The sequence below is a fragment of the Drosophila hydei genome, unplaced genomic scaffold (genome assembly GCF_003285905.1).
Source record: "Drosophila hydei strain 15085-1641.00,03,60 unplaced genomic scaffold, DhydRS2 tig00000477-arrow-arrow-pilon, whole genome shotgun sequence".
Taxonomy (NCBI): Eukaryota; Metazoa; Arthropoda; class Insecta; order Diptera; family Drosophilidae; genus Drosophila; species Drosophila hydei.
The window spans coordinates 141,625-169,592 of record NW_022045739.1 but is presented as its reverse complement, the minus strand read 5'-3'; the positions used below and the strand labels follow the sequence as shown (position 1 = coordinate 169,592).

Here is a 27,968-nt window from a genome sequence, read left to right as displayed (position 1 = left end):
CCAAAAAGAATAAAACTTCGTTTTAAGGGGAAACGCGCCTCTTCTATAACTATTTGGTTTTGAAAACAGTTCAAGGGCTTATCTGTTGTCTCGATGGTGTTGGTAAGTGATACCTCACTGTGGATCGTTGCTGCGCAGGACTCAATCTCTTGTTCATTTACAGCGTTGAGCTGTTGTCTTGACAAGGCATCCGCAACCAGATTGTCCTTGCCAGGTTTATAGAAGATACGTGCATTAGACTCGTCAATGCGCGCTTTCCACCTTTTGATCTTCGCATTTGGATTGGATTCCGAAACTGCGAAGGTCAAGGGTTGGTGGTCAGTGAAGACATTAATGTCTTTCACCCCATACAAATAGTGCCTTAACTTGGCAAGTGACCATACGATGGCCAATAACTCTCTCTCATTTGTTGCATAGTTAACCTCGCTGTCCTTCAATGTTCTTGAAATCATTGTTATAGGACGACCCTCTTGTGACAAAACTGCACCTATGCCGTGAGCCGAAGCATCGGTCGTTAGATCGAATGGCTTCTTAAAATCGGGGTACCTAAGCATTACATTCTCGGATGACAAAATATCGCGCAACTTCTGAAATGCCCTCTGCTGCACTTCAGAGAATTGAACCTTTATATTTCTGGACCTATGCTTACTGACTGTTCCATTTTCACCCTTCAGGATATTCGAGATGGGTCTTGCTATTGCGGCGAAGTCCCTAATGAAACATCTGTAATAACTTGCGAGGCCTAGAAATGATCTAACCTCGAACAGCGTTTTTGGTTCTGGATACTCTTGTATTGCCCTAACCTTTTCGGGATCCGTCGTGGCGCCAGTGCTGGTGACTATGAAACCAAGAAAGTTCACGCTTTTCTTAAAAAAACGTGATTTTTCGACGGAGACCCTCATGTTTGCTTCAAATAAGCTTTTTAGGACCCAATCCACGTGTTTAATGTGGGATTCCTCATCTTCTGAAAAGATGATTACGTCATCGACATAAACATAGCAGAATTTGCCAATCTGCTCTCGCAGTATGTCGTCGATGGTTCTTTGGAAGATGCTTGCTGCATTCTTTAATCCAAAGGGGAGTCTTTTGAACTCGTATTTCCCCCCGTTCACAGAGAAAGCGGTTTTTTCACGGTCGCGTTCAGCGAGTATGATCTGGTGATATCCAGACTTGAGGTCTAATGTTGAAAAGAATTTGGCTCTTCCCAAATTCCCCAATATCATTGATATATTTGGTATAGGGTATTTGTCAGGCACGGTTCTTTCGTTAAGTTTACGAAAGTCCATTACCAACCTCATTTTCCTATTGCCTGCTTCATCAGTACCCTTCTTGTCTACTACCCATATTGGGTTATTGTAGGGAGAGACGGACTTTTGAATTATATCATTTTTTAGCAGATCTTTGATTTCTTTGTTAACGAAATCAGCTGCTCCCATTGGATATGGGTAAAGCTTGGCATAGATCGGTTGCTCATCTGTGGTCCTAATGGTAGCCACGACTGATGTGTTATACGGCAACGCCTCGTCTGGGTCCGCAAAGGCCTTTTGTCTAGCTTTTAGCATTTTCAAAAAAGAACTTCTAGCTAAAGGGGATGCCTCTGCACAGTCTACATTCGTGAAATTTACATTTTTGCACGTGTGGAAGGTGATTTGTTCGACCTCCGTACCCCACTTAAGTTGTCCTGAAGCTAGACAAAGCGAAGCAGCTGCCTGCTTTAGCAGGTCAAGGCCTACAATCCCATCAAAAGTTGATAAGTCCGGCAGAATAAAAAAGGTTGCCTTTAACCCAAACATTGAAACAAAGCATTTGTGTGTGATTTGTGTCTCGCCGTGAATGGAATGAATTTTAAAGGGGGACTCTACCGAGCGGACGCCTTTCAACCCCTCGTGTGGCCGAATGAAATTCTTGGCCGCGCCCGTGTCTATGAGGAATCGCATGTCAGTCCCTGCTACTCTTCGTCTGATGACGGGTAGCAGGGATTTGCTCCTAAAAAATTGAGGGCTTCAGAGTCATAACTATCGTCATTGATTTGTGCCGCTGCGCTAGAGGCGGCATCAGCATACGCCTCTGCCCCCTGTCCCACGTCTTGTGTGACGTGATTCAGCCTCTGCTGATTCCTCTGACCGCTTGTGCGGTCAGATGCGGGGTGCTTCCTATTCGCGTAAGCAGGGGCCTGAGTGGGCTGCAAGACCCTCGAGAAGGAAGGATCGACCTCCATGGGCACCGGTGCGCCATTATTATTGTGCTGCCTGCTGCTTCGTTGGTCAGACTGCACTGGGGCCCTGCTTTGCTTGCTAAAGTGCGGATTCTTTGTACCGCTAGCTTGTGTTTCGGCTTGTTGCGAATGCCTCTCCTGTTGGTGACCCTGTGCTTTTGCATGCGGCTTGCGCTCTTTGTCTTCTAGACTTTTTGCGAAGTTAGCCGCGAATGCGTACCTTTCATGGTTTGACTCGACTTCTTGTGCGAGAGCTAGTGCTGAAGGCAAATCTCTGGGCTTTGCTGCAAAGAGCACGTCTGTAAGACTGCGCTTGAGACCCGATATGAACACACGCAACGCATCGTCGCGGAATTTTTCACATAGGCCCTTTGCTAAAGCCGGCTCATATGACATGTTAACTTTGTTAGTGAGAAGAGCGAGTTTCTTCTCCACCTCATCGTAATATTGAAGCAGGGACAGGCCACCTTGCCTCAAGGTACCTAATTCCTGTTCAGTGACATGAATTGGTCTCTTGTCACTGTATGTGAAATCTAGGCGATTTATTATCGCATCAAAATTCAGTACAGTACCAAATGAGGCCAGCACCGCGTCTGCGGGGCCCCTAATCTTGCTTCTTATAATGATGACAGCCTGATAATGACGAGAACTGCCATTATGTGGTCTGAAGATCTCGTAAGCGGCTAATGCTGCCTGCCTCCAAGATACATAAGATTCCTGTGCTCCTGCGAACTCAGGTAAGCACTTGACGGCATCTAGCGGCTCGTCACAGTGAATATCGTTTCTAATTTCTATAGCAGAATATGCTACTACTTGTGGGGTGGCAAAGCTTGTTGCTGCTATTTGTTTAGCTAACTCATTAATTCTTTGAGTCAATGCTTGCTCCCTCTGCTGGTTTGCAGCGGCCTGTTCGGCTAAGGCATTGCTGATGGCCGTTCTTACTACTTCCCTAAGCTGATCTGGATCCATTCTATCTGATGGTGGAGGAACTGCCGGTATAAGTCTTGTAGACGGAACTCTGATACGAGTGTCACAGTCGGAATCTGAGTCGCTAGATTGCTCGCGAGGGCTTCTATATTGGCTGAACCGTGGCATGCGCAGGCCAGTGGCCGCGAAAAATTAAACGGGCCGTCAAAAGATGGGTCGAATTAGACACATAGAAAGTAACACTAAGTATTTTTATCAGCCTAAATTCTCAGAGCAGCCACTCTCACGTATTTCAGAAACTTGGTTCTGATTATTATAATCTAATCTGTTGCAATACGAAATACTCACTAGTACTAACAAATTTTTTATAAAGTAAATTTAAGAAATTTTGTGTTTGAAAAAAAATGTTGGCTGGAGTATCCACTTACATGATTTAAATTCCAAAAAAAAATTTTTTTTTTTTTTTTTTTTTTTTTTTTTTTTTTTTTTTTTTTTTTTATTTTTTTTTTTTTTTTTTTTTTTTACGTTGGGCGCCAATTAATATGTTGCTGGTCCAGCGATGAACTAGGCGTCGGTGGCAGGTCCAGCGTTGATCGGGTATTTATAGTCTTAATCAATAAGTTGCTGGTCCAGCGATGAGCTAGGCGTCGGTGGCAGGTCCAGCGTTGATCGGGTAATTATAATCTTCTTATGATGATTATGTTGGAGGGTTTGACTTCACCCCCTTTTCTATTAACTGGCCTTGTGGCTCAGCAATGATCAGAAATATAACAATTTGATTACGGCGGTGTGCCGGAGTAGTGCGAGTTTATTCTTCAAACTTCAATACAAAACTGATTTTTAGCTACATAGAATATTTCACTTAAGCTAAGCCAAAACTCGCATCACACCACAATGTCATGGTCGGCAAGCCGACTCAGCAATCTTAGGCAATAACGGAAACTCTTGCAGTAAACAAAAGTATCTGGTTACCACCGCTGACCATTGCAGTTATAGCGCGCTGATACAAAGTATGCAGTGTCGCAATTGCGAGGGCTGTTTCTTAACTTACGAAACACGCGATAGCGAGGGTTGATTATAAACTTATGAAATACCCTATATTAAATGTTATGTGTTAACTTATATATGTATATCTGTATATATGTATATATGTATATATGTATATATGTATATATGTATATATGTATATATGTATATATGTATATATGTATATGTGTATATATGTATATATGTATATATGTATATATGTATATATGTATATATGTATATATGTATATATGTATATATGTATATAAGTATATTTGTATATACAAATACATGTATTTATATTTATACCAAGCCCACATCATATTTATATTAAGTAAGAAGTCATTCTACGTGGCGTCCTCTTATGCAATGTTCATTGCTTTTGTGTAAAAGAGGTTCAACTCAATAATATAATAATTATAATACGCTGGGAGTCACTCGAATCTATTTTACGTGTGCATACCGACATCCATGTATAGATCTATAGATATTCCTTGTAAGGAAATTGATTTGGTGTATCACTAGGTGCGCCTATCCCGTTATCGACCAGTAAAACTCGTTATATAATTGAATTTTTATCATTTTATTTTATTTTTATTAATATTTTTCGTTTTTTTAGCGTTTTTATGTTTGCCGCTTTTTGCTTGAATGAAAGTTTTGTCGGATTTTATGCCGTTTTTTTTTGTTTTTTGGGTTTTTGTATGTTTTAATTTTTGTATGTTTCTCGTAGTTTCTACTTTTGTCTCGCATAAAATACTATAAACCCTTCAAATCGGCTAATTTATCCAACTTCATCTTCACGCAGTTATGCGATATTCCCAATATAACCGAATACTTAGGTATGCGGGGTTTTTTTTTTTGCTTTTTTTTCTTTTAATTTTAATTTCTTTGTAATTTTAAATGTATTTTGTTTTTGTTTAAGCTTGATCTGGCGCTTCTTCTTTACATTGTCTTTAACTATATGTGTGTGTGTACACACATACACACACAGCAAGCCTCGAAAAGTGTTTTTCTTTTCCCATTTTCCCAAAGTTTTCATTCCATTTGTAATTTGCCTTTAATAACTACAACGCGTACGATGACAACATTTAACACAGAAATATATTTACGAGCTAATGTGTTATATATATACATATATATATATATATGTATTTATGTATATATATGTATATATATATATATATATATATATATATATATATCGCTTTGATCAGCTTGTGTCATAAGTCAAATCCACCCATCCCAAAGTATTACCAATCCAATTTGCATACCCCTGCAGTGAGCCACTATATGATATAGCTGTATATCCTCTGGGTCGGCTAAGCGAGCTGATTTCATGCATTCGAAAGATAGGTATAACTTATCATTATTGGTTCAAGCATAAGTCGGTATCTAAGTCTATTAGCATTGCTCTCAGTTTGAAGATCAACTCTATCAAAATCCCTTTCATTTCTTTAGTTTTGACTTTGAAATAAATGTCTAGCTAAGTTTAAATAATAAAAAATATATATATATATATATATAAATATGAAAAACAATATTTTTTTAACTTAAAAAATATATACAAATAATTGTTTTAAATTTAAAAACTATAATAAACTCATATATATATCTTTTATATATATATATATATATATATATATATATATATATATATATAAATAAAATCAATAAAAAAATAAAAATCAATATACCAGAAAATCGAGCTCGAGGCTCCACGCGCCTTTCACTAGTTTCTATTTTATCTGGTCTAGCTGCAGGGGTATTTAATTGCGATCAACCGAATTATTTACTATAGAATTTTTCATCTTGTTTCTTTACTTGTTGGTTGATGGACACGGAGTAGGGGTTACGTGGCGGGTCGATGTTTAGCTATATTCGTGCCGTAATTGTTGCTCAATAATTTATATATATAACATTATGTATTGTAATTGTATATAAGCGAATAAAAAAAACTTGATTAGTTCGTTTTTCGTTTTGAAGTTACTTTACAGTTTCTATACATATGTATTAATACTTAAAAGCTTAAGTTTATCGAATAAATTTTCGAAATTTCTTTTTGGTTTTTCGGTTTTGGTATTTTTTCTTCCTTTGTCACTTCGTTTTCGTTAATATGCTTCATACATACATTATATATTTATATAATATAGTATAATATATATATATATATGTATATATTATACAATTGATCATTCCCGATGTGCTCTATATAGTGTACAGTATTAGTCTAATTATAAATCTTTAGCTGCACTGTAAATGTAGTTCATATATGTATATATATATGTATATGTGTTTGTGTGTATTAAAAACTCACTGGCTTTGCGGGCAGTGCTTAAGCGATTTTGTTGTTCTTTGGTGTTAGGTTGACCTCTGGTCACACTGATTTCGTTTTCGTTTGTTTTTGTATTTGTTTTTGTTTACTACTTTTGCTTTTCCTCTTTTTCTCTTCATTTTAGAATTCCGCTAACAACTCCGCTAACTAACTACACAAGTATTGAGTTTTAATATCTGCATTATGCCTTTAGTTTATATGTATATTGCTGTAGTTCATATATATATGAATATATATATATATATATATATATATATATATATTTATTTCTTTAATTATCTGTAGTATTTGTTTCTGGTGTCGATTGTGTTTTTCGGCTCAGCCGAATGTGGGGGCAGTACGTTTATATCATTTATATTGCTATTCTGTTTACACACGAGCTGGAATTATGCATTTACACATACATATGTGTATTCCAGTTGGGATTTTGGTAATTTGTTTAGGCTACGCGTTGACTTTCGTTTAGCTACTGCTATTAAATATACAGTTACTTGTGTATAGCTACATATGTATATAGTATGTATGTATGTATGTATGTATGTATATGCGCACTCGGAATGTGCTAAGTATTTAGTTCAAATTTGTTAATAAATGCATTTTTGTTAAGCTTACGGTTACATTACAATAAAATCGCAAGGTCCGAACTGCTTTAACCGGCTCTAACCTGGCGCACAACCCAATTACCCACGAGTCCCTATACCAATGGCGGTCGCACCCATACACACCCACACGCACGTACCCGTACCCGCTCACACACACACGCACACACACTCGACCATTCCCGACCGTATTATCCTCAAAAAAAAAAAATTGACTTGACAAAACTCCGTTAAAAAAAACCGTTGAACTCTCGCTCCCCCTCTGCAGTTGCTTCTCCTTACTAACTAATTGCTTATGTATTGAAGTGACCATGCACTTGATTTTAGGATTTAGGACTTTAGGATTTTTTAAGACCAATTTTACGAATTCAAATTTAATCAAGTTAAACTAAAACCGCTTTTTTTGTTATTTTGTTTTTTCTTTTTCTTAAGTTGCGAATTTGAGTTTTACGGCTTTAAAAATCGCAACTATATCTATTTTTGGAAAGTTTCTAATTTCTAAATGCGCCTCTTTTTATACTTGTTTTTGGAGAATTGGAGGGGTGAGGAGACTTCGCTTTGTCGAAGTTCAGAAGTTCGTTTGGTTTGCGTTTTCTTTTTTTTCTAATACTTATTTTTTTTTGTTGCTTCTTTTTTAAGTAGTTCCGGCCTACGTACACTCCTACATATCATTTTGTATATGACGCTATATAATACAATACTTTGACTCATATTTTGTTTTGTGTTCTTGGCATTATCTTTCATGTATATCTTTTGGTTTCTTCGTTATCTTTCTATTCTGCTGCTTCTTCTTCTTATTGGTTTTATTTTTGCTGTTCGGCTAAAAGTTGTTACAATAAAATTGTTTGCGATCATAAAAATGCCTATTATCAAAAAGAATATACCAAATATTGTGTATATATTAATATATATATATATATATATATATATATATATAGTGTGTAAATGTGTGTGTGTGTCATAGTTAGGATCCGTGTCAAGTGTATTTGTATATATACAAAAGTCCAGTTGTGGGTTATTTTTCCATTTCAGTTTCAAGTTTCGTTTGTTTCTCTTTGGCTAGCCCTAATTGTAGGAATGCGTTAAAAAATGGGTTTAGGATTAGGATTCCAAGTGCAAATCAAGAACCAAGGAACACTCAAATATGCTACTAAATGCCGAATCTGGCCATTATCCGTGGATAGGCGTTCGTCCAGTGCTGCGCTTACAGCTCGGTCACCGCATAGTTGCTCTCGTCGGTTATCGCCGGCGGCGGCGGTGGCAGATCGTCGTCGTCATCCAGAACGCCAGAGTTGCCCGCATTGGCGACAGCTGTTGCTGCTGCTCCGCCGCCGCCGCCTGCGCCGTTGAGCAGGACTAGTCCGTTGCCAGCCTTGCCGTTGGCAGCTTGGATGCGTGACTTGGGCGTTGCGTTGTCCACGCTGCTGCCGAGATGCGTTTGCGCCTCCATTGGAGGCGGGGGCAGTGCGGCATCATCATTGTTGACGCCGCCGCCGCCGCCGCCATTCTGCAGCGCAGCATCCGTTTGCGCCGTGGGCGGCGGCGGCGAGGTGGGCGTGCCAATACGTGGCGGCGGTATAGCCTTCATCTGGGGCGGCAACTTCATCGGTGGCCGTTGCAAAGTCCTAAACGACGGGAAGATTGAGCAGAATCGGAAGGTTTGAGAGCGGCGCACGAATCGAGCGACCAACTTACTTGGAATAGTTCTGCGTCTGATGCTGCTGATGCTGCTGCTGCTGCTGATAGATGGACTCCACCTTGGGCTGTTCCGCATCCTTGGGTATTTCAGGTAAGGGGCAATTGAGTATCGATGGCTTGTACTTGGGATCGAACTTGCCACCCTGACGCAGCGTCGAGCATTTGTAGATTTGCTTGTCCCGATCGTATATAGCCGAATCCATGGCGGTGCTGATTGGCACCACCTCCGTTTCTGGCACCTGCTGCTGCTGCTGCTGCTGCTGCTGCAGCTGCTGTTGCTGTTGCTGCGGCGACTTCAGCTGATGCTGTAGCATCTGCTGCTGTTGCTGCTGCGAAGGCGGCGGCGGCTGCTGCTGCTGCTGCTGCGCATGCTGTGGGTGGGCATGAGGATTTGGCTGCTGCTGCTGCTGCTGGTGGGGATTCGGCGGTGGCTGCGCCTGCACGGGCTGCTGGTGATGATGGGCCGGTATCTGCGGACCACCCTGACTATTCTGGCGTCGCATCGTCGCCAAGTTGGATACGTAAATGGAGCCCTGGCTAACCGCCACCAGCGGCTGATAAATCGAATGCGGATTGCCATTGGGCGCCAGCTGACCGGCCAAATGAGCCGGAATCTGCTGATAGATCTGGCTCTGGCCCGGCGGCGGCAAATGATGCTGCTGTGCATGATGTGCCGCCGCAGCTGTCGTATAAGTGCCATACTGCTGGGCCTGGGCCTGGGCCTGAGCCTGAGCCTGGGCCTGCTGCTGATGATAAATGGCGTGCTGATGCTGTACGGCGGCAGCAACTGCGGCCGAGTGCGAATGGGGATGTGCGTGTGGATGAGCGTGCGGATGCTGATGTGGATGATGGCAGTAGATTGGCTGTGGCCCCAATTGTTGTTGCTGCTGCTGCTGCTGAGCCTGGGCGTGAGCGTGGGCCTGGGCCACCTGGGCCTGCGTGGTTGGCGGTATGGAGGAAGCGGCTGCGGCTGCTGCGGCGGCGGCGACGGCGGCGGCTGGCGACGATTTTCAGTAAAAGTCATTGGCTTCCAAAGTTTTGCATTGTTTGCTTAGGGTTGCATATTTACCGTTATTGGGACCTAAAATGTACACACAATTAGCAAGGCGGATGAGGATACGGATACGGATGTGACGGATTGATGGAAGTCGGCGAACGATGCAAGTCAAACGCATGGAACGAGAATGAGGTAAGTAAATGAGCACAAAACAAAACAAAACAAGACAAAATAAAACGAAGAGCTCAACAGTTCCAAATTCGAACCGGTTCAAAAAGCGGGTTCACGTAGCGCCTCGAATTGTAACTCGAACTAGTATATATTCTAAGATATATCTCTATATTTAGATCCAAAGGATTCTAGGCACTTAAGACACTTCGCCTTTGGTTAAAGCTTTAGGATTTATGAATCGAATTCTTTTATTAATATTATCATCGAGTGAATAGATTTTTAATCTTTGAAAAAAAGAAAAAAAAACAACAAAGAAAACTTGGATCTGCAGATAGGAAAAGCTTTCAGCAAGTGCCCTTGAGTTGAAGCTCGTTTCGTGAACCAGTTATCTCAGTACTATCTGAAGTTAGAGCACTACGGACAGTTACTATGCAGACTGTTCTTAAGTTAAGTTGTTTAGGACAAAAGAAAATGGAACGAATCAAAATCGAAATTTGAAATTTAAAAATTTTAGTTTTTGGTTCGCTAACTGCAGCTGATAATTTTTAATTTTCATATAATATATATATATACAGTTATTTTTAACAGTCAATAGATAAAGCGAGAGAAAGAGAGAGAGAGAGAGAGTTGGGATAGTGCAGGTGATGCTAATAGTGCTACTGATGGCATTTGCTACGATGCTGTTGTTGGTGTTGGTGTTGGTGTTTGGTGTTGTTGGTGCTTGGTGTTTGGTGTTTGGTGTTTGGGTGTGGGTATTGCCATTGTTGTTGGTGTTCAGCTAACGGCACTTGCACTTACCAGTCATGTGGGTGGGGCTATGGTTGTGCGACGGCAGTCTGCCGAGCGTGTGGGTGCCCATTGCCCGCATGTTCTGCTGGATGTGTGCGTGGGCCATCATCTCGTGCTGCTGGCGCTTATTGGGATGCTGGAGGGTGTGCGAGCCGCTGATCACCGGTGGACTGAAGTGCCTGCAAAGAGAGCGGGTTTGCCGAGCTGCAATGGGATCAGTCTAGGGATCAAGTAACACCTACCCGTTATGGTTGCGTGGCAATGTGCGTGCCGCATTCATCATCTGCTGATGGTTCTGTGGCGCCGGGTGCGATATATACGACGGCTCGTCGACCTGGGCATAGTCGTTCCGCTTGCGTATATAGATCCATGTGTGCGAATCGACCCACACCATTATCGTCAGCAGTATGGCAGCTATGAAGCTGGCAATCAGCATCAGCACCAGGCCCAGCAAGCCGCCCTCGCAGAGGCCACGTGCCGCGGCCAGGAAATTGTGATGCACCGCCTTGCAGTCGACCAGGGCGGTCAGCTGGGTGAGCAGCCGTTCGCTGCTGTTCAAATCGGCATTGACCGCACCCAATTTCGGCTGCAGGCCCGAGCTCTTGAAGAGCACCAGCGAGATCTTCATTACGGTGGCCATGGCGCTGCGGGCGTTGTTCAGCGAGTTCTGCGATTCGCGCAGGCGCTGGGTGAACGGGTTCGTGTGCCCCGGCTCGCACTGGGTGTAGTGCAGCAGGACGTTGGTGGGCAGATCCCTTGGCGCTGTGGAGACCAGAAAATCGGCTGGGCTGATGCACAAGTCGCCCACGGCCACCGACGATGACAGATAGAGGCCGGACATGAGCCAGGAGCCGGTGACAGCGAGCAGGCCGCAAACGCTAAACAGTATTAGGGCGCAGCGCGAATGCCGTGCCACGCCCACTAGCAAAACAGCACAGAGCACAAGCAGCAGAGCCAGAGTTGCCACCGTTCCGGGCCAGCGGATCAGCTCCCATTGATCGCCACGCTGTGCAACGAAATGAATCGAACGAATCGGATCAGGGATCAGACATGGGAGACGGGGGAAGGTGGCAGGGAGCAGCCAATGATTATAGATAGCACAACTAGCCAACGGTACTCACGGTGAGGAAGTGCGTCATCGAGATGCCCATCAACGGACGTCGTATATCGCTGGCCGCATTGGTGGCCAACGTCACATTGCCCTGAACAATATTGAGCGAGACAAAGAGCTTGGAGAGCGCCGTCTGATTGGAGACCGGCTGATCAAAGATGTCCGCCAGCTCCACCAGCTGCGGCCGTATGCGATTGGTCAGCGTGTTCTCCAGGATGTGCGTCTGATTCCGTATGGTCGTCACCAGATTGTCAACCTTTCGCCCGGCGGTCAGCACCTCCAGCAGTCCATTGTGCAAGTCGTCGTTGCCATAGAGGCCCAATCCAATTGCCGCACAGCACATCACCGTAACTATCGACAGGGCCACCTTCAGGCTGGTTATCGAGTGGGCCGGCCGTGGCTTCCGGTCACAGCAGCGCGTCATCAAATAAAACAAGAGTCCCAGCAGCGAGACGATCAACAGTGCCGCCGGCACCGATCCCAATATTCCCAGGCTCTGATCGTGTGCGAGAGAGAATAGTTAATCAATTTCTGTGATGATGTATCTATACTACTATCGAAGGGTCTATCTGTTCTGGCTTAAATGTCTTCGATAGTTATCGATCACTCAATATAATAATAATAATATAATACAAGCCTGATTTGCTAAGATGGAGTTCTATATCTAAGATCATTCAATGAAAACTAAGGAGTGGACTATAGCAAGATCATCAATATCGTATCCGTTACTTATCGATCACATCATAGCCACATTACAGCCACAAGATACTTAACAGTAAATTAGGCCTGACTTTTTTTGTAATGAACATAACTGAATACTTATCGATAACTCATCGATTACTGTGCATTGTAATAGTTAGCTGTAGTGCAGAGATAACGCGTAGAAGGCCAAAAATTATATATATTTTATAATTTCTATCAATAAATATATATAAAAAATAAACATTTTTTGCTTTTGCACAAATTAATCGAGAAGTTCTTGCTTTGCCTTTGCTTGATACTCTTCAGTAGTTTATCTTTATATGATATATGGCTTATCAAATATATATGCATATGAAAAATTGGATAGTGGATTAGTTCTACTCTGAGCGCATAACTTTTTCAATAGATTTTTCCGACTAAACGTGAACTTGCTCTTTCGTTTCTATATTTATCATCTTTATGGGCGTATACGAAGTCTTATCAAATTGGAATACCATATCATATCTTTTATAGCAATAATATATAATTATTATCGATTATCTCTTTATTCTTTCTTGTCTGACCCATAAAAGTCCAAACTTGCATTGTACAAAGTATTGAAGATCTTTACCCTATGATCATTATCATTAACTATTGATATTTATAATCTGAGCTTTAATAGATATATGTAGATATAGTTGGAGTTATCTAAAATTCTCTTCACGCCTACGTTCATGCTCCTCTCCCTTCGGCTTTAGCCCATTGAACGTGAGGGATGAGCCCAGATAGGACTTACCTCCAGGTAGATCTCATCGTTGGGCCGGAACGTGCTGTTGATCTTGTGGAACGTGATGTTGTAGTGGGGCAGTGCGTGCAGCAGCTTGGCTATCACCGGCACTTTGTACTGATCCGTAAACTCATGGTAGTCGCCCATCCTGGACTTGGGACTGGCCGTCGAGTGCTCGGACCGCGTTTACCAAAATGGCCCGGTGTGTAAAGCTGTGGAGTTTGGAAATGGTATGGAGTTTGGAGACGCAATGGGCGTGCGAAAGCTCCTGCAGGTGTCGACCTCGTCCTCGTCCTCGTCCTCGTCCGCGTCCGCGTCCTCTACTTCGTCACTGGGCTTCGTGCTCTCGGTGCAGAGTTTTAAACTCTTGACATCAAACTGTCGCACACTGTGACAAACGTGAAGGAAACAAGCAACATGGTAACACAATTAGTTCATAAGGCTCTTCAAGGATTCAGCTCATTGAGAAAAGAAAATGTTAGGCGTGGTTTGGCACGTTCCAAACGCTGTTCAGTTATCTATAGTGTGGTAAGTATATATAAGTGGGTGCATACATACAACCTCGCATAGACATATGTACGTATATGGAACAAGGAACGTCCTTATGTGTGTAGATAGTATCTATGCACATCTAGGAGAGTCTATATGTATGCTATACAGACCCCTCTAAGATGAACTGCAACAAAAATTTAAAAAAAAAAAACGAACTTAACGTCTTTTTAAGTGACGCACTTTTCCATGCCATATGAAATGGATAGATAATACAACAAAATTCGATTTTTGCGCTATTATCAAATTCTTTATCACATGCTTTTCAACACGATTACTTCGCTAACCAAATTTAGTTTTGAATGAATCACAAATTTCGCTCAACTCATTCAAATTTTGCTTATTTTCTTCTCGCGCAGAAAAGATCTTGTACACATTTTGCAATTTAAACAAAACATACGATTATCCGGTTGGGTAGGGGATTCGCCGTTGATGAGACGGTTTATGTGTGTGTGTGTGTGTGCGTTTGCTTTGTGGCGTGTACTTGTGTGTGTGTGTTTGTTGTGTGGGCATGGCCTTTATTATTTAATAAGCATGTGGGCGAACGCTGGCAACCCAAAATGAGCCATGTTGCAGCACTTTAATTAAAAATTGTCTGTGCAACGCGTTCTTGCTCCCATTTTTTTCTCAGCGCTACTTCCCTATACGAACACTGACACACACAAACACACACAGCCTTAGCCACAGCCACACAAGTTTACTGAAAGAGAAACGCACACGCACACCCTTAAATCTCTGCTTTGTCGAAAGCCCGCACACTCTGCTGGAGCGCTCTGTTATTGACGCTGCGGCTGCCCAGCGCAATAGCAATTTTGTTCACTTGTCTTCCTCTTTCTCTGCTCCTGCTCTGCTAGCCGAGTGCGAATACGAGTAGCGGTAAAAAGGTATCAACCAGGCGAGCACTCATTGACTCCCGCTTACTCTCTCTCAGTGTCAGTCTGCCTCTCTCCGTCTATCTCTCTCTCGCTCTCTTTTGGCAAGCTATTTCAGCTACTTGCGCGCTCACGCTGTTATACTTTTCTTTGTTGTTGTTGTTGTTGTTGTTACTGCTGCTGGTGGTATTCCCGTTATTGTTGCTTTTGTAGAGCTCCTGTCGTCGTCGTCGTTGCTGTCGTCTTTCGTTCGTATGGGTGTGTGCATATGTATGTGTTTGTATATATATTGATTAAAAGTTCGCACTGTTTCCTTATTCCTTATGTTCGGTCTCGCGTTGTGCTCGTGCCACGCACTCGTAATTGCTGCGCTTGCCGCCCACTTTCTTTCCACGCCCCCACATGCCAAGTGCAGCACAGCATCTTGCGCTTAGTTAGTTGTTGTTGTTATGGCTTTGTGCTTTTAGCCAATTGGGCATTGCAATATTTGACAGTTGCCATTACAAATGCGACCACAGCAGCCCACTGCCCGCAGCTCCCACTTACACGCCCACTGCACACGGAGGCAGTGACACGGGCGCATGTGTGCGTGCATGTATATACATGCATGTACATATACATATATGTATACAATTTACATACATACACACATATATATTGCTGGTTTTTGGGACACGCATAATCGAGAGCACACCCACTGTATCTCCGGACGCTGCAAGCTTTCAATAACAACGGACAGAGCCTGCATGCTATATACACTTATCCATACATACATGAGTCCATATATATATATATATATATATATTTATCTATATATATATATATATATATGTATATATGTGTGTGTATATATGTATGTATGAATGTAGATATTTTTACATTTCTAACTGCATTTACATAGTTTGCATGTCGCAGTTCGTTTTGAGTGCGACACAGGACATTACAACAAACACTCCCTTTTTTCTTCTTTTGCAAAATGGGTACACAATTTTTCACAACAAACAAAGCTGAAGAACGCTGGGAGCTTAGTTGCGAGCCTCGACGTTAGCCGCATTCGCGTTCTGCTTACTTTTAAATTTGATTTTCGCCAGGCACAAGACCACAAATCGTATATTTAGACGGCAACGGAGAACTTTTCTTGACAAGTTTTTAGCATTTTCACTCGAGTTGTATTTGTGATTTGTATTCGATTCAGTTGCCTTCGTTTTTATTTAATTTTTTTGCTTTTTAGTTTTTTTTTATTATTTTTTTTTTAGTTTTTATCGCAACGTCGTTGAGGCATACGTCCTGCAGGAACTTTACATTCCGAAGACTGAGCAAAGTATGAAAAGTTTTTCTCGTCCAACTTGGTCACACCCTCTACAATACGCATACGATGTTGATATGCCATAGGCGACGCTCTTAGCAGTTAGAGGATAACAGGAGACTGAAGTCCTTTCGGCGCTCTTGCGCTCCGTGCGCATTTTCCCACCCCCTCTGAACAGCACGCATTGCCAGTGTGTACACATAAATATGCAAAATATAACCGACAATCACTGCTTGTACTCATTGGTCTAGCTAACTAATAAGATAATTTGAAAACAAAGCTATCAATAAATTCAATCATAAGAATAAATGACAAAGTTAAGAAAACTAATCTTAAGAAAGATTTTTGTTTAGAAAGACTTATGTATAATGGATTGTTTTGAATAAACCATTCTGTTAATATTTAAAAATCAACTCATTCTCTCTAACCTTCTGTTTGTCTTTCGATCTCTCTTTCTCTCGCGTAATGATCTTGAAAATCATAGCTAAGCTCACTGCCAGTTCGATCTTTTCAATGTCATCGATCTGAGTACGCAACAGCATTTGACCCACGCTTGATAAGAATGTTTCTGACCTGTTGACATCAATCCGGACTGGCATATATTTATTGAAAACAATTTCGTCCTGTACGCAGCAGAGTTATATACATTTATTTATTTATATAATATGTAGTATATACATATGTATTCGTATGTTAGAACTTACAAATCTTTATATGCTGCATAAATGAATTACATTCGTCGACATCAATGATACCATTCAATTATAATATATCATTTCTTATTTTATTAATGTTTTTTATTAAGTCTTGTATTTTATTTATTCGGATTACAAGAATACAAGTAACTAAGACCAAGTTGTTCAATGCGCACATTTAAATAAAATAATAATTATCGATAATGATAGCTATGGCGTTATCGCATGAGTCGAGCGCTTTCATAATTTTTTTCATAATGAGTAATCGATAAGTAGAAATATCGGCAGTGATGCCATCGCTAAAATAGGCACAGGCACATATTCATTGAAATAGCAATAACAAGAACGGGCTCACAGCCGTCTTCGCCGTCCGTCTCCGTGTCCGTGACGCAAAATTGTTACTTTTATGCTTCTCTCCGCTCCCACACAAGAAGAAGCAGCAGAGTGCGTAGCATATCCAGGATGAGTGTTTTACCGTTTGTGCGCGGCGTTGACTTTACTAAAAATGATTTCAGCGTAAGTATTCTGTGTTGTTGTTGTTGTTGCTGCGAAGCTAAATGCGGAATGTAAATGCAAATGCTAAATTAAGTGCTGATCGCTAGCTGCTGGCTGATGACTGTTTCACCTGTATAAGCGGGTCAGTCCCAGTCTTAGATTAGTAGTTCAGTCATTGCTCCAAATAAGAAAGAAAAAAAAAATTATAACCATTCACGGCGAATTTGTCATCGCGCAGCGCACAGCTGCTGCAGCTGCTGACGTTGACGTTGACGTCTACGCCGACGTTGACGCTGACGCCAACGCCAACGTTAGCGTCGAAGTTAACTGCACCGTTTGATTTTTGTTTACATTGTCCATTACTTACCGTTATGATCATTGATTGTTATTACTTACCGCGTTGCAGAAAACATTCCCCAGCTCCATGCGGCAAATGTCCCGCGTCCAGTGGCTGAGACTGGACCACACACAACTACAGCAAATACCCGAGGAGCTGGGCCATTTACAAAAGCTCGAGCATCTCTCACTCAATCACAACCAGTTGGAGAAGCTCTTCGGTGAACTAACGGAACTGCCATGCCTGCGCTCGTTATATCTGCGCCACAATCAACTAAAGAACAGCGGCATACCACCCGAATTGTTCCAATTGGAGGAGTTGACCACGCTGGATCTGTCGCACAATCGCCTTAAGGAGGTGCCCGAGGGCCTGGAACGTGCCAAGAATTTAATTGTGCTTAACCTAAGCTTCAATCAAATCGAGAGCATACCCACAGCGCTGTTCATACATTTGACGGATTTGCTCTTTCTCGATTTATCACACAATCGCCTGGAGACGCTGCCGCCTCAAACACGACGTTTAATCAATCTGAAAACGCTGGATCTGTCCAACAATCCGCTAGAGCTATTTCAACTGCGCCAGTTGCCCTCGCTGCAGAGCCTCGAGGTGCTCAACATGAGCTGCACGCAGCGAACGCTGCTCAACTTTCCCACCAGCATCGACAGTCTGGCCAACCTGGTCGAGCTGGATCTATCGCACAATGCACTGCCCAAGCTGCCCGACTGCGTGTACAATGTGGCCACGTTAGTGCGCCTCAATCTCAGTGACAATGAGATTAACGAGCTCAGCTCCAGCCTGGAGCAGTGGCAGCGTCTCGAGTCGTTGAATTTATCGCGCAATCAACTGACCGTCCTGCCCGCTGCTCTCTGCAAGCTGTCGCGGCTGCGTCGCCTGTTTGTCAACGACAACAAGCTCAACTTCCAGGGCATCCCGTCGGGCATCGGTAAGCTGGGCGCACTCGAGTGCTTCTCGGCGGCCAACAATCTGCTCGAGATGGTGCCCGAAGGTCTGTGCCGGTGCGGAGCTCTTAAGCAGCTCAATTTGAGCAGCAATCGGCTGATTACACTGCCCGATGCCATTCATCTGCTGGAGGGCCTGGATCAGCTGGATCTGCGCCACAACCCGGAGTTGGTGATGCCGCCAAAGCCCAGTGAGGCCAGCAACGCGACTAGCCTGGAGTTCTACAATATAGACTTCTCACTACAGACGCAACTACGTTTGGCCGGTGCCGCAGTGCCGCCCTCCATACCGGCCGCACCGACGCCGAAGGATGCGACGGCGCGCAAAATACGTTTGCGTCGCGGGCCGCGTGTGGAGGGTCAGGATGGCGGCCAGGATGCCGCCAAGGTGCTGAAGGGCATGAAGGATGTGGCCAAGGATAAGGACAAGGAGGACGGTGATATGATGACAACAGAGTCGTTGAAGCCCAAACGGTGGGACGAATCGCTGGAGAAGCCCCAGTTGGACTACTCCAAATTCTTTGAGAAGGAGGACGGCCAGCAACCGGGTCTAACCATCTGGGAGATTGAGAACTTCCTGCCCAACAAAATCGATGAAGTGGTGCATGGTAAATTCTACGAGGGCGACTGCTACATCGTGCTCAAGACCAAGTTCGATGAGCTGCACACGCTCAACTGGGAGATCTACTTCTGGATTGGCAATGAGGCAACGCTGGATAAGCGCGCCTGCGCCGCCATCCATGCGGTCAACTTGCGCAACTATCTGGGCGCTCGCTGTCGCACGATACGCGAGGAGCAGGGCGACGAGTCCGATGAGTTCTTGGCCCTGTTCGAGACGGAGGTCATTTACATTGAAGGCGGACGCACTGCGACCGGTTTCTATACGATCGAGGAGATGATACACATAACACGGCTGTATCTGGTGCATGCGTATGGAGCCAGTATACATTTGGAGCCGATGGCCGTGGTGGTGCAGTCGCTGGATCCGCGGCACGCCTTCGTCTTGGATTTGGGCACACGCATACATATCTGGTTAGGCAAGCGTTCCAAGAACACGCTCAATTCCAAGGCACGCCTCATGGCCGAGAAGATCAACAAGACGGAGCGCAAGAACAAGTGCGACATTCTGGTCGATATGCAGGGAGCAGAAAGTCCCGAGTTCTGGGAGGCATTCGATATATTGCCCGAGGAGGCGGCCCAGCTGCCGCCGCCTAAAGAGCACATCGATGAGAACTATATGCCAGTGCAGCCGCGCCTCTACCAGGTGCAGCTGGGCATGGGCTACCTGGAGCTGCCGCAGGTGGAGCTGCCCGAGCAGAAGCTCAGTCACACGCTGCTCAACAGCAAGCACGTCTACATCCTCGACTGCTATACGGATCTGTTTGTCTGGTTTGGCAAGAAGTCGACTCGCCTGGTGCGCGCCGCCGCAGTCAAGCTGAGCCGCGAGCTATTCAATATGCTCGAACGGCCAGACTGTGCGCTGGTCATGCGCGTGCCGGAGGGCAATGAGATGCAAATCTTTCGCACCAAATTTCCGGGCTGGGATGAGGTTATGGCTGTTGACTTTACGCGCACTGCCAAATCGGTGGCCAAAACGGGCGCCAATTTGACGCAATGGGCGCGTCAACAGGAGACGCGCACAGATTTGGCGGCGTTGTTCATGCCACGACAGAGTGCCATGCCGCTGGCCGAGGCGGAACAGCTGGAGGAAGAGTGGAACTACGATCTCGAGATGATGGAGGCCTTTGTGCTCGAGAACAAAAAGTTTGTCCGGCTGCCCGAGGAGGAGCTTGGCCATTTCTATACGGGCGAGTGCTATGTCTTTCTATGCCGCTACTGCATACCTGTTGACGATGGCGATGCTGGCGAGGGTGGCGTCGAGGCCAACGGAGATGACAGCAAATCGGCGCCGCCCGAGGACGAAATCGAGTGCGTTGTCTACTTCTGGCAGGGTCGCAATGCCGGCAACATGGGCTGGCTTACATTTACGTTTACCCTGCAAAAGAAGTTCAAGGCAATGTTCGGTGAGGAGCTGGAGGTGATGCGCATCTTTCAGCAGCAAGAGAACCTTAAATTCATGTCGCACTTCAAGCGCAAGTTCATCATACATACGGGCAAGCGTAAGGACAAGGCGCTCACGCCCGATGGCAAGCCAGCCGTGCAGTTCTTCCATTTGCGTTCCAATGGCGGTGCGTTGACCACACGGCTCATACAAATCCAGCCGGATGCAGTGCACCTGAACTCGGCCTTCTGGTAAGTGGCTTTTACAAATGAATATTCAAATTTGAAAGTCTGATAATCTGGTACTTCGCGCAGCTATATTCTACATGTGCCATTCGAAACGGAGGACGAGCCGCAGTCGGGCATTGTGTACGTTTGGCTGGGCAGCAAAGCATGCAACGAGGAGTCCAAGCTGGTGCAGGATATAGCCGAACAGATGTTCAACAGTCCGTGGGTGAGCCTGCAGGTGAGTCGTCACTAAGGAATCATTTGTCATTCATCAACTCACCGAACAATGATTGGTCCCAAAACTCAGATACTCAACGAAGGCGACGAACCGGAAAACTTTTTCTGGGTGGCGCTGGGTGGCCGCAAGCCATACGATACGAATGCGGAGTATATGAACTACACACGACTGTTTCGCTGTTCCAATGAGCGGGGCTACTATACGGTGGCCGAGAAGTGCGCGGACTTCTGCCAGGACGATCTGGCCGACGACGATATTATGATACTCGATAATGGTGAGCACGTCTTCCTTTGGATGGGGCCGCGTTGCAGTGAGGTAGAGGTGAAGTTGGCCTACAAATCGGCCCAGGTCTACATACAACACATGCGCATTAAGCAGCCGGAACGGCCGCGAAAACTGTTCCTCACCATGAAGAACAAGGAGTCGAGACGATTCACAAAGTGCTTCCACGGCTGGAGCGCTTTTAAGGTGTACATTTAAAAACGCCGTGCGGTGCCGTGACAGAGTAGCCGCCGGACATGACAATTTTCGACTGCAATATACACACACCCACACACACACATATATATACATGCATACACACGACACATAATCGCCAGCAAATGTTTGTACTTTTATAATGTATTTAATTGTTTATTATTATTTTTTATTTAGAGCCGTTGTTTATTTTTTTTATATATTTCGCCGCCCAATTAATTAATTAACTTACCACTCGCCCCTGTCTACGCAAAGTATTCTTTTTATCTTGAGATATGTTTACATAGCTTTTGTATGTACTACTTATATATTATACATATTTATATGCTGAGCCGGCGAAGTTTTTGTGCTAGTCTTTGAAGGTGTTATCCTCAGAAATCGAAATGTTACGAAACGAAATCCAAACAATTGCTAATTTGCACAATGTCTTGCTGCCTGCAAAAATTCGCCAACTAATTGTACAAAATCATATTTATTGCAATTAACCAATTATACAAAGGAAAGTGAATAAAAATGCCAATTGAAAAATGAAGTTTTTTTTTTTTGAAAGTCGCGCGCATTGTGATATGCAGCTGGTGGTGCCAGATCACTCAATTTTTGCATCAAATTTCGGAGAAAAGGTACCGAATTATGCAAGTGTTTTGATTTTTGTAGTCGATAATTCAAAATGTAGAAAAAAAAAACAAATAATTCCGAAACGACAAGCCCAAAAACTGAACTAGGACTTTTGATCGAGGTAATATAACTCAGTCTATATTTTCACTTCGACGTGAAATGTAAATTATTTTGTTTCTCAGAATTATCAGAATTAAAAATTTTCTCAGAACTAATGTGTTAACAACCGCTGTTGTGCCAAGTATTATCGAATCTCTTTCGATACAAATCGTTGCACCGATATATCGATGGTTGATTATACAGCACTACAAAACGGCGTCGATGTACCTTTGCCATAGAGTCGGATTCCGCGTTTATTTCTTTTTGCCACTCAATTTTTGTTAAAGAAAATTGTTGCTGCCTCGGTAAGTGAATTAAAAAGTTGCATATATAGACGACGACTGCAGTGTATGGGCTAGATCGAGGCATTACTTTGTGTTCTTTTTTCCTGCTTTGCGTGTGGTTTTCGCGCTTCGTTTCGTTTTGGGCCAAATATTTGAGGCGGGTCAGGCAAAACTGTGGATGTGCTTGTGTCCCTGCTGGTGCTCGTGGTTGTGGGCTCTGACAGATAGCTAAGAAGCGACAATTAGTTACATTCAACACACATTCACATACTCAAAATGGATCTGTTCGACATGGTCCGAGCTGCACCACCACCACCAACAGTACGAAAGGATTCAGCTGATGACGATGCCAAGGAAAAACGTACAACTCCATCGTCATCACCGTTGCCTGTATCTCCAGTTTTCAATTTGGGTACACTATGCCGAAACCACTCTAAATTCAATTCAATTAATGCTCAAATTATTTACAGAAGATTCTGACAGTGACTTGATTCAACTTTCGCCGGAACGAGAAGTCGCGTCAACACCAAGGCCCGCATCACCTATCCATATAGGCTAGTTACAACTAAAGTTAAAATGTACTACAATTATTAAAACTGATTTCTTTTCACAGAAGATGACGAAAATACAAAAGCGGATGACATTGAGCTTATTGAAGACACTAAGTCACAAGAACCTGTGCGTACATCTCCCAAAAAGACCGACGGCGACGCCAAAATCGTCGTTGACGATGACGATGACGATGACTGTATCATGAAGGATGTTGAGGAAGATGACGAAGATCAGCTACTTATGCAGCCGCCCAAAACGAAGGCTGAACAAAAAATGTTTATGGATGTGAAATCGGCCTCAAAAGAGCAGCAAACTACTAACTCTGCAGACATCAGACGATGCATGGTGCGCATCAAGCGCTTGAAACAGTCAGAGATTGAACGTTACACAACTGGCAAAGGCTTAAAATGCAAAAGGCCACGCAAGCGACGACAAAGCAGCTCAGATTCCTCAGCTCAAGAAGATTTGCCATTGGCCGTCAAGAAGCTAAAATCGAGCAATAAAAAGGTGCACGTTAAGGTGCCCTTTCTACAGAACGGCTCCAAGAAACGATCTTCGCTCAATATATCACGCGCTCAGACGCCGCCGCCGACTTTGAAAAAATCACCCAAGCGAATCAAACCATTCAGTGCTAGTAAGACGCTGGTCAAGCAGTATGGAACTCGCTTCTTTAATTGCTATGTCAAGTTGAAGCGTTTGACGGACACTGACATCAGCACATCCAAGCGGACAAAGCGCAAATCCAAATCGAAGCTGTCCGTGTCATTTAGTGAGGCTGTCGAAATACTTGGCAGCAAACCGCGCAAATCTTCGTCCATTTCGGGTACGCCCAAGCTGTTGTCCAAGCTGTGCAGCTCGGTGCCAACGCGTTTGCAACGTGTCGACGCCACTGGAAATGTGCTCGAAGACATTGAACTGAATCCGGATTCGGTCTTTAAATCTTCTACCAGCTCGGGCAGTCACAAAAAGCGAGGACGTCAGGCCTCTTGTAACGGCGGAAAGCGGACTAGCAGCAAGCTCAAGCGGCCAGCAGTGCACGTTCCAGTCACTGATTTGGCCAGTCTACGGATCAATGACAGTCACGATGAGGCTGAGGAGGAAGCAAGAAACGATCCTAATGAAGAGTATATAGGTAAGTTGGGACTAAGCTCAAGGAAGGACTAATCTTTGACATTCAGTTATTATTTAGACCAAACATTATTTCCTATTATAGTGCCCAATGATATGCCAGTTTTTCAAACTCTGGATGTGCGTCGCTCTGGCACTCCGACGCCACAGAAACGGATAACCGTAACAACAACTGTTAGTGACGATGAGGATGTCGATGAACCAGAGTCAGGATCGAAGCCGGAATGTAAAATTAAGGAAACTGCTGAAACACCTGGTTCAGCCAAATCTGAAAAAAATAAACAAAAAAAAGTAGCTGGAGCAGAGGACGAACAAACAGAAGCAAAAGAACAAAAGCCTGTACAAACAGAGCTAGAACAGAAGCTGCCGGCTGAAGATCCGGAGCAGAACGATTCAAAAGAAAACTCTCCTCTGCCAACAGCGCTAGCGGATGATGACATATTAGAGATTCAAGCGTCTCTTGAGGATGTGCGAGAGCTGCACACACCACCATCTAGACAAATTACGCCGCTGTTGACGCTGCCATCGTCAACTAAAACCAATCGTAACCGGCGCTGCGAATCACTGGAGTCAGAGAGCAGCTTCAAGTCTGCCCATGAAGCAGAGATCAGCGGTGTAGCCCAAGCTAGTGCACCACCACCTGTTGCAGACAACACGCTCAAAGGCAGTGACCAGCCTGACAGCGGTGCATGCAGTACACCGCAACCGCCGTACCCCCTGATCATTGATATGCCGAATCTAGATGAAGATGAACTCGGTCGGCTCGTAGGTGCGTAATGTGGATTTTTTTTCTGTTACTAGTTATATTTTAATGTATTTGTATGTATATTTTTTGATGTAAATGTTCATTTTTATAATTGCTTGGGCTTTAATCTTGTATTGGTCTTTCATGTATTGTAGAGCCCGATTTTCAAATGTCCAACAGCCTCCATTCAGACTCTAGACTCACAATGGAGGATATTATGACAGTGTTCGAAGCTTAGACAAAGTCAACAAGATGAACGCGTCGCGTAGGTTATTAACAGCGCCTTATTTTCTGTCTCGTTCTAAATGCTTCTCTATACATATTTATGCGTGTGCTTATGATTCCATATGTGTGTGCGTGTGCGAGTGTGCGTGCGTGTTCGTGTGTCTGTTCTACATTGCATGCCCATAGTTTGCCATCTCTTTTACTGCACGAAAAGATTCTGTTTGCTGATGCTGTTACTGTTACTGTTACGTTGCTAGCTAACATAACATTTCGACATACTGTTATTCCGTAGACGTTCACCTATCATCATGTTTGATTACATTATTTATGTGATTTATGTGGCTTAATGAACAAGAAAGCGTCAAAATAATAAGTGAATAAGCGGCAAGCGGATTACACGTCTACTTCGAAAATGTTTCTTATAGTGAAACCAGAATAGTTTCATGATGCATTGACATATTCTAAGTAAGAAATTTGACTATAGTTGAGATATTTTAGATTCGGGACAATCTTTTGTTTCATTCACAAATACGGTTACCTTTTGTGTATTCAATCTAAAGATATCTCCAAATTTCTTAAGAAATATTGGACTAATTCTTTATAGGGTCTGGTCTATAAAAACTCGTGAAATATAGTTTTCTGTTTCTTGGTTATTAAAGTTTTTTTGATCTGTATAGTAGAAAGAGAAAGATATACAGTAGGGAGCAAAAGTGTTTCCATAGTTGACACTTTCAACTTTGTGAGTCGATAATTTCTAAACGAATGAAGCAAATCAAAAAAACTTTTTTTTCCAATAATATGTATTTAATTCTTAACAAATTGCCGTATATAACAAAAACAAAAAATAATCAGTAAAATATTCAAACAAAGAAAACTGAAACAACACGCATGTGTACAATTTTGCACCTTCCGATATTTTTACTTTGGTTTGATTTCTTAATTCTCTTATAGGCAATACACATGCAGTTTTACCCTTATATGTTTTATTTATGCATTCTACACTTTTATGATCCAGAAATCCACGTGTTTCTTATTATTTGAAGTAGATTTGTTAATTTTAGCAATTAGTCTACAAAGTACCGCGAAAAAATGAAGAAGCGTTCGTCAGATGTCGAAAATAGTATTATTAGCCTAACTGAAAGTGGCTATTCGACTCGTAGTACTTCAGATCAGCTTAATATTTTTCATTCAGCGATGTCCGAAGTCCAGAAAAGACGCAATGGTGCATCCAAAAACACTATTAAAGGCCGCAAACGACTCTTAAAGGACTCTGACGCCAGACTGATAAGCTCCTAACACCGAAGAAGGCATCTATGGACATAGGAAAAGACGTGATTCGGCGGGTGGCTAGAAGAGCACTAGCTAAGGTTGGATATGTGGCAAGTGTGAAAAAAATAAACCAGCTCTATCCGAGAAGAATGTCAAGGCTCGATAGAAATTCGCCCGGGAACATAAGAATTGGACTGTAGATGATTGGAAACGTGTCATCTGGTCGGATGAATCCAAGTTCAACCGTTTTCAATCAGATGGCAAGCAATACTATTGGCACAGGCCCGGGGAAAAGCTTCAAAAACACCTTGTGAAGCAAACCGTTAAGCATGGAGGAGGCAATGGGGATGCTTTACTTGGTGGCTCATTGGACCATTGCATAAAATTGATGGTATAATGTTAAAAGAAGACTATCTCAATATTTTGAAAACCTGTCTACCCAATTTTCTGGACAAGTGTGCATATCCCGTAAAGGAAATCATTTTTCAACAAGATGGGGATCCAAAGCACACTGCCAAAATTGTCCGCGAATGGTTACAAAACCAAGATTTTATGCTGATGGAGGGGCCAGCTCAAAGTCCCGAACTTAATCCGATTGAGAACCTGTGGTCAATCGTGAAGCGACGGCTCGGGCAATATCAATCAATGCCATCCAACCTAGACGATCTTTGGAAGCGTGTAGAACTAAAGTGGAACCGAGTTCCAAAGGAAACCATAGAAAAGTTGGTCGAGAGTATGCCAAACTGAATAAAAAATGTAATAGCTAATAAGGGCCTGTGGACAAAATATTGATTTAGAATCATATTAAATTTTTTTCACTGAAGGTGCAAAATTGTACACATGCGTGTTGTTTCAGTTTTCTTTGTTTGAATATTTTACTGATTATTTTTTGTTTTTGTTATATACGGCAATTTGTTAAGAATTAAATACATATTATTGGAAAAAAAAGTTTTTTTGATTTGCTTCATTCGTTTAGAAATTATCGACTCACAAAGTTGAAAGTGTCAACTATGGAAACACTTTTGCTCCCTACTGTATATAAATATATATATAGTTCGTTAAAAATTGTTTTTAATTAATTAATTTTTTTTTGTTATGGAAAAAATGAGGGTTTTCCATCATCTATTCTTAGATATATTCTGGAAACATTGTGGCCAATTTGTTTGGAACTTTTAGAAAACTAAAATCTTTATGGCGAATTAATACTAATTTTTATTTTTAACTCTAGAATAAATATTTTGGTTTTGGTTGTTGCTGCTTGATTAAAGTCAAATTCAATTTTGTTAAAATTTGATAACTAATTAGAGCATTCTTTCCGTTAGACTTAGACGCGGCCTGATGTGGATCGTCCCAGCTATGGACATGCTGAAGGCTATTCGGAGCAACTTAAGCAACATGAAAACATTATTTAGAATTTCTGTTACTCTCACACACAGAATATATTTAGTTAATAACGTTTACTTTTCTTATATGACTACCTTTCGGGTAACATACTCAAATATACAGCAACTCTTATATATGTGCATCACATACGTTTTTGCTAAATTTAAGTTTGGTCCAA

At 43.0% G+C, this 27,968-nt stretch overlaps 3 protein-coding genes across 6 annotated transcripts; 2 read left to right on the top strand and 1 right to left on the bottom strand.

The window, feature by feature from the left end:
* Nucleotides 1-8,044: 8,044 nt before the first annotated feature.
* Nucleotides 8,045-16,831, bottom strand: LOC111596638 (protein tweety). 3 transcript variants are annotated; one of them, XM_023310927.2, is made up of 8 exons: nucleotides 15,824-16,360; nucleotides 13,343-13,721; nucleotides 11,876-12,361; nucleotides 10,997-11,760; nucleotides 10,764-10,933; nucleotides 9,867-9,878; nucleotides 8,795-9,794; nucleotides 8,045-8,724 (listed from the first exon to the last, which is right to left on the bottom strand). In XM_023310927.2, exons 2-8 carry the CDS (start codon nucleotides 13,478-13,480, stop codon nucleotides 8,304-8,306), a joined length of 2,991 nt encoding a protein of 996 aa, XP_023166695.2. In that variant the 5' UTR covers nucleotides 13,481-13,721; nucleotides 15,824-16,360; the 3' UTR covers nucleotides 8,045-8,303. The 3 variants fall into 3 exon arrangements, with proteins under 3 accessions (XP_023166695.2, XP_023166696.2, XP_023166698.2); XM_023310928.2 differs by lacking the exon at nucleotides 15,824-16,360 and adding an exon at nucleotides 16,765-16,831 and having other exon boundaries at nucleotides 8,304-8,724; XM_023310930.2 differs by lacking the exon at nucleotides 15,824-16,360 and adding an exon at nucleotides 16,489-16,585 and having other exon boundaries at nucleotides 8,304-8,724.
* A 211-nt stretch (nucleotides 16,832-17,042) lies between these two features.
* Nucleotides 17,043-22,004, top strand: LOC111596631 (protein flightless-1). The gene is made up of 4 exons (XM_023310919.2): nucleotides 17,043-17,271; nucleotides 17,657-20,799; nucleotides 20,863-21,013; nucleotides 21,083-22,004. Exons 1-4 carry the CDS (start codon nucleotides 17,218-17,220, stop codon nucleotides 21,491-21,493), a joined length of 3,759 nt encoding a protein of 1,252 aa, XP_023166687.2. The 5' UTR covers nucleotides 17,043-17,217; the 3' UTR covers nucleotides 21,494-22,004.
* Nucleotides 22,005-22,237: 233 nt separating this feature from the next.
* LOC111596635 (protein bir1) lies at nucleotides 22,238-27,945 on the top strand. Of its 2 annotated transcripts, none has more exons than XM_023310923.2 (5): nucleotides 22,238-22,900; nucleotides 22,959-23,042; nucleotides 23,102-24,172; nucleotides 24,230-24,937; nucleotides 27,730-27,945. In XM_023310923.2, the coding sequence occupies exons 1-5, from the start codon at nucleotides 22,765-22,767 to the stop codon at nucleotides 27,744-27,746; spliced, it is 2,016 nt and encodes a 671-aa protein (XP_023166691.2). In that variant the 5' UTR covers nucleotides 22,238-22,764; the 3' UTR covers nucleotides 27,747-27,945. The 2 variants fall into 2 exon arrangements, with proteins under 2 accessions (XP_023166691.2, XP_023166690.2); XM_023310922.2 differs by lacking the exon at nucleotides 27,730-27,945 and adding an exon at nucleotides 25,069-25,166.
* The last annotated feature ends 23 nt before the right edge of the window (nucleotides 27,946-27,968 follow it).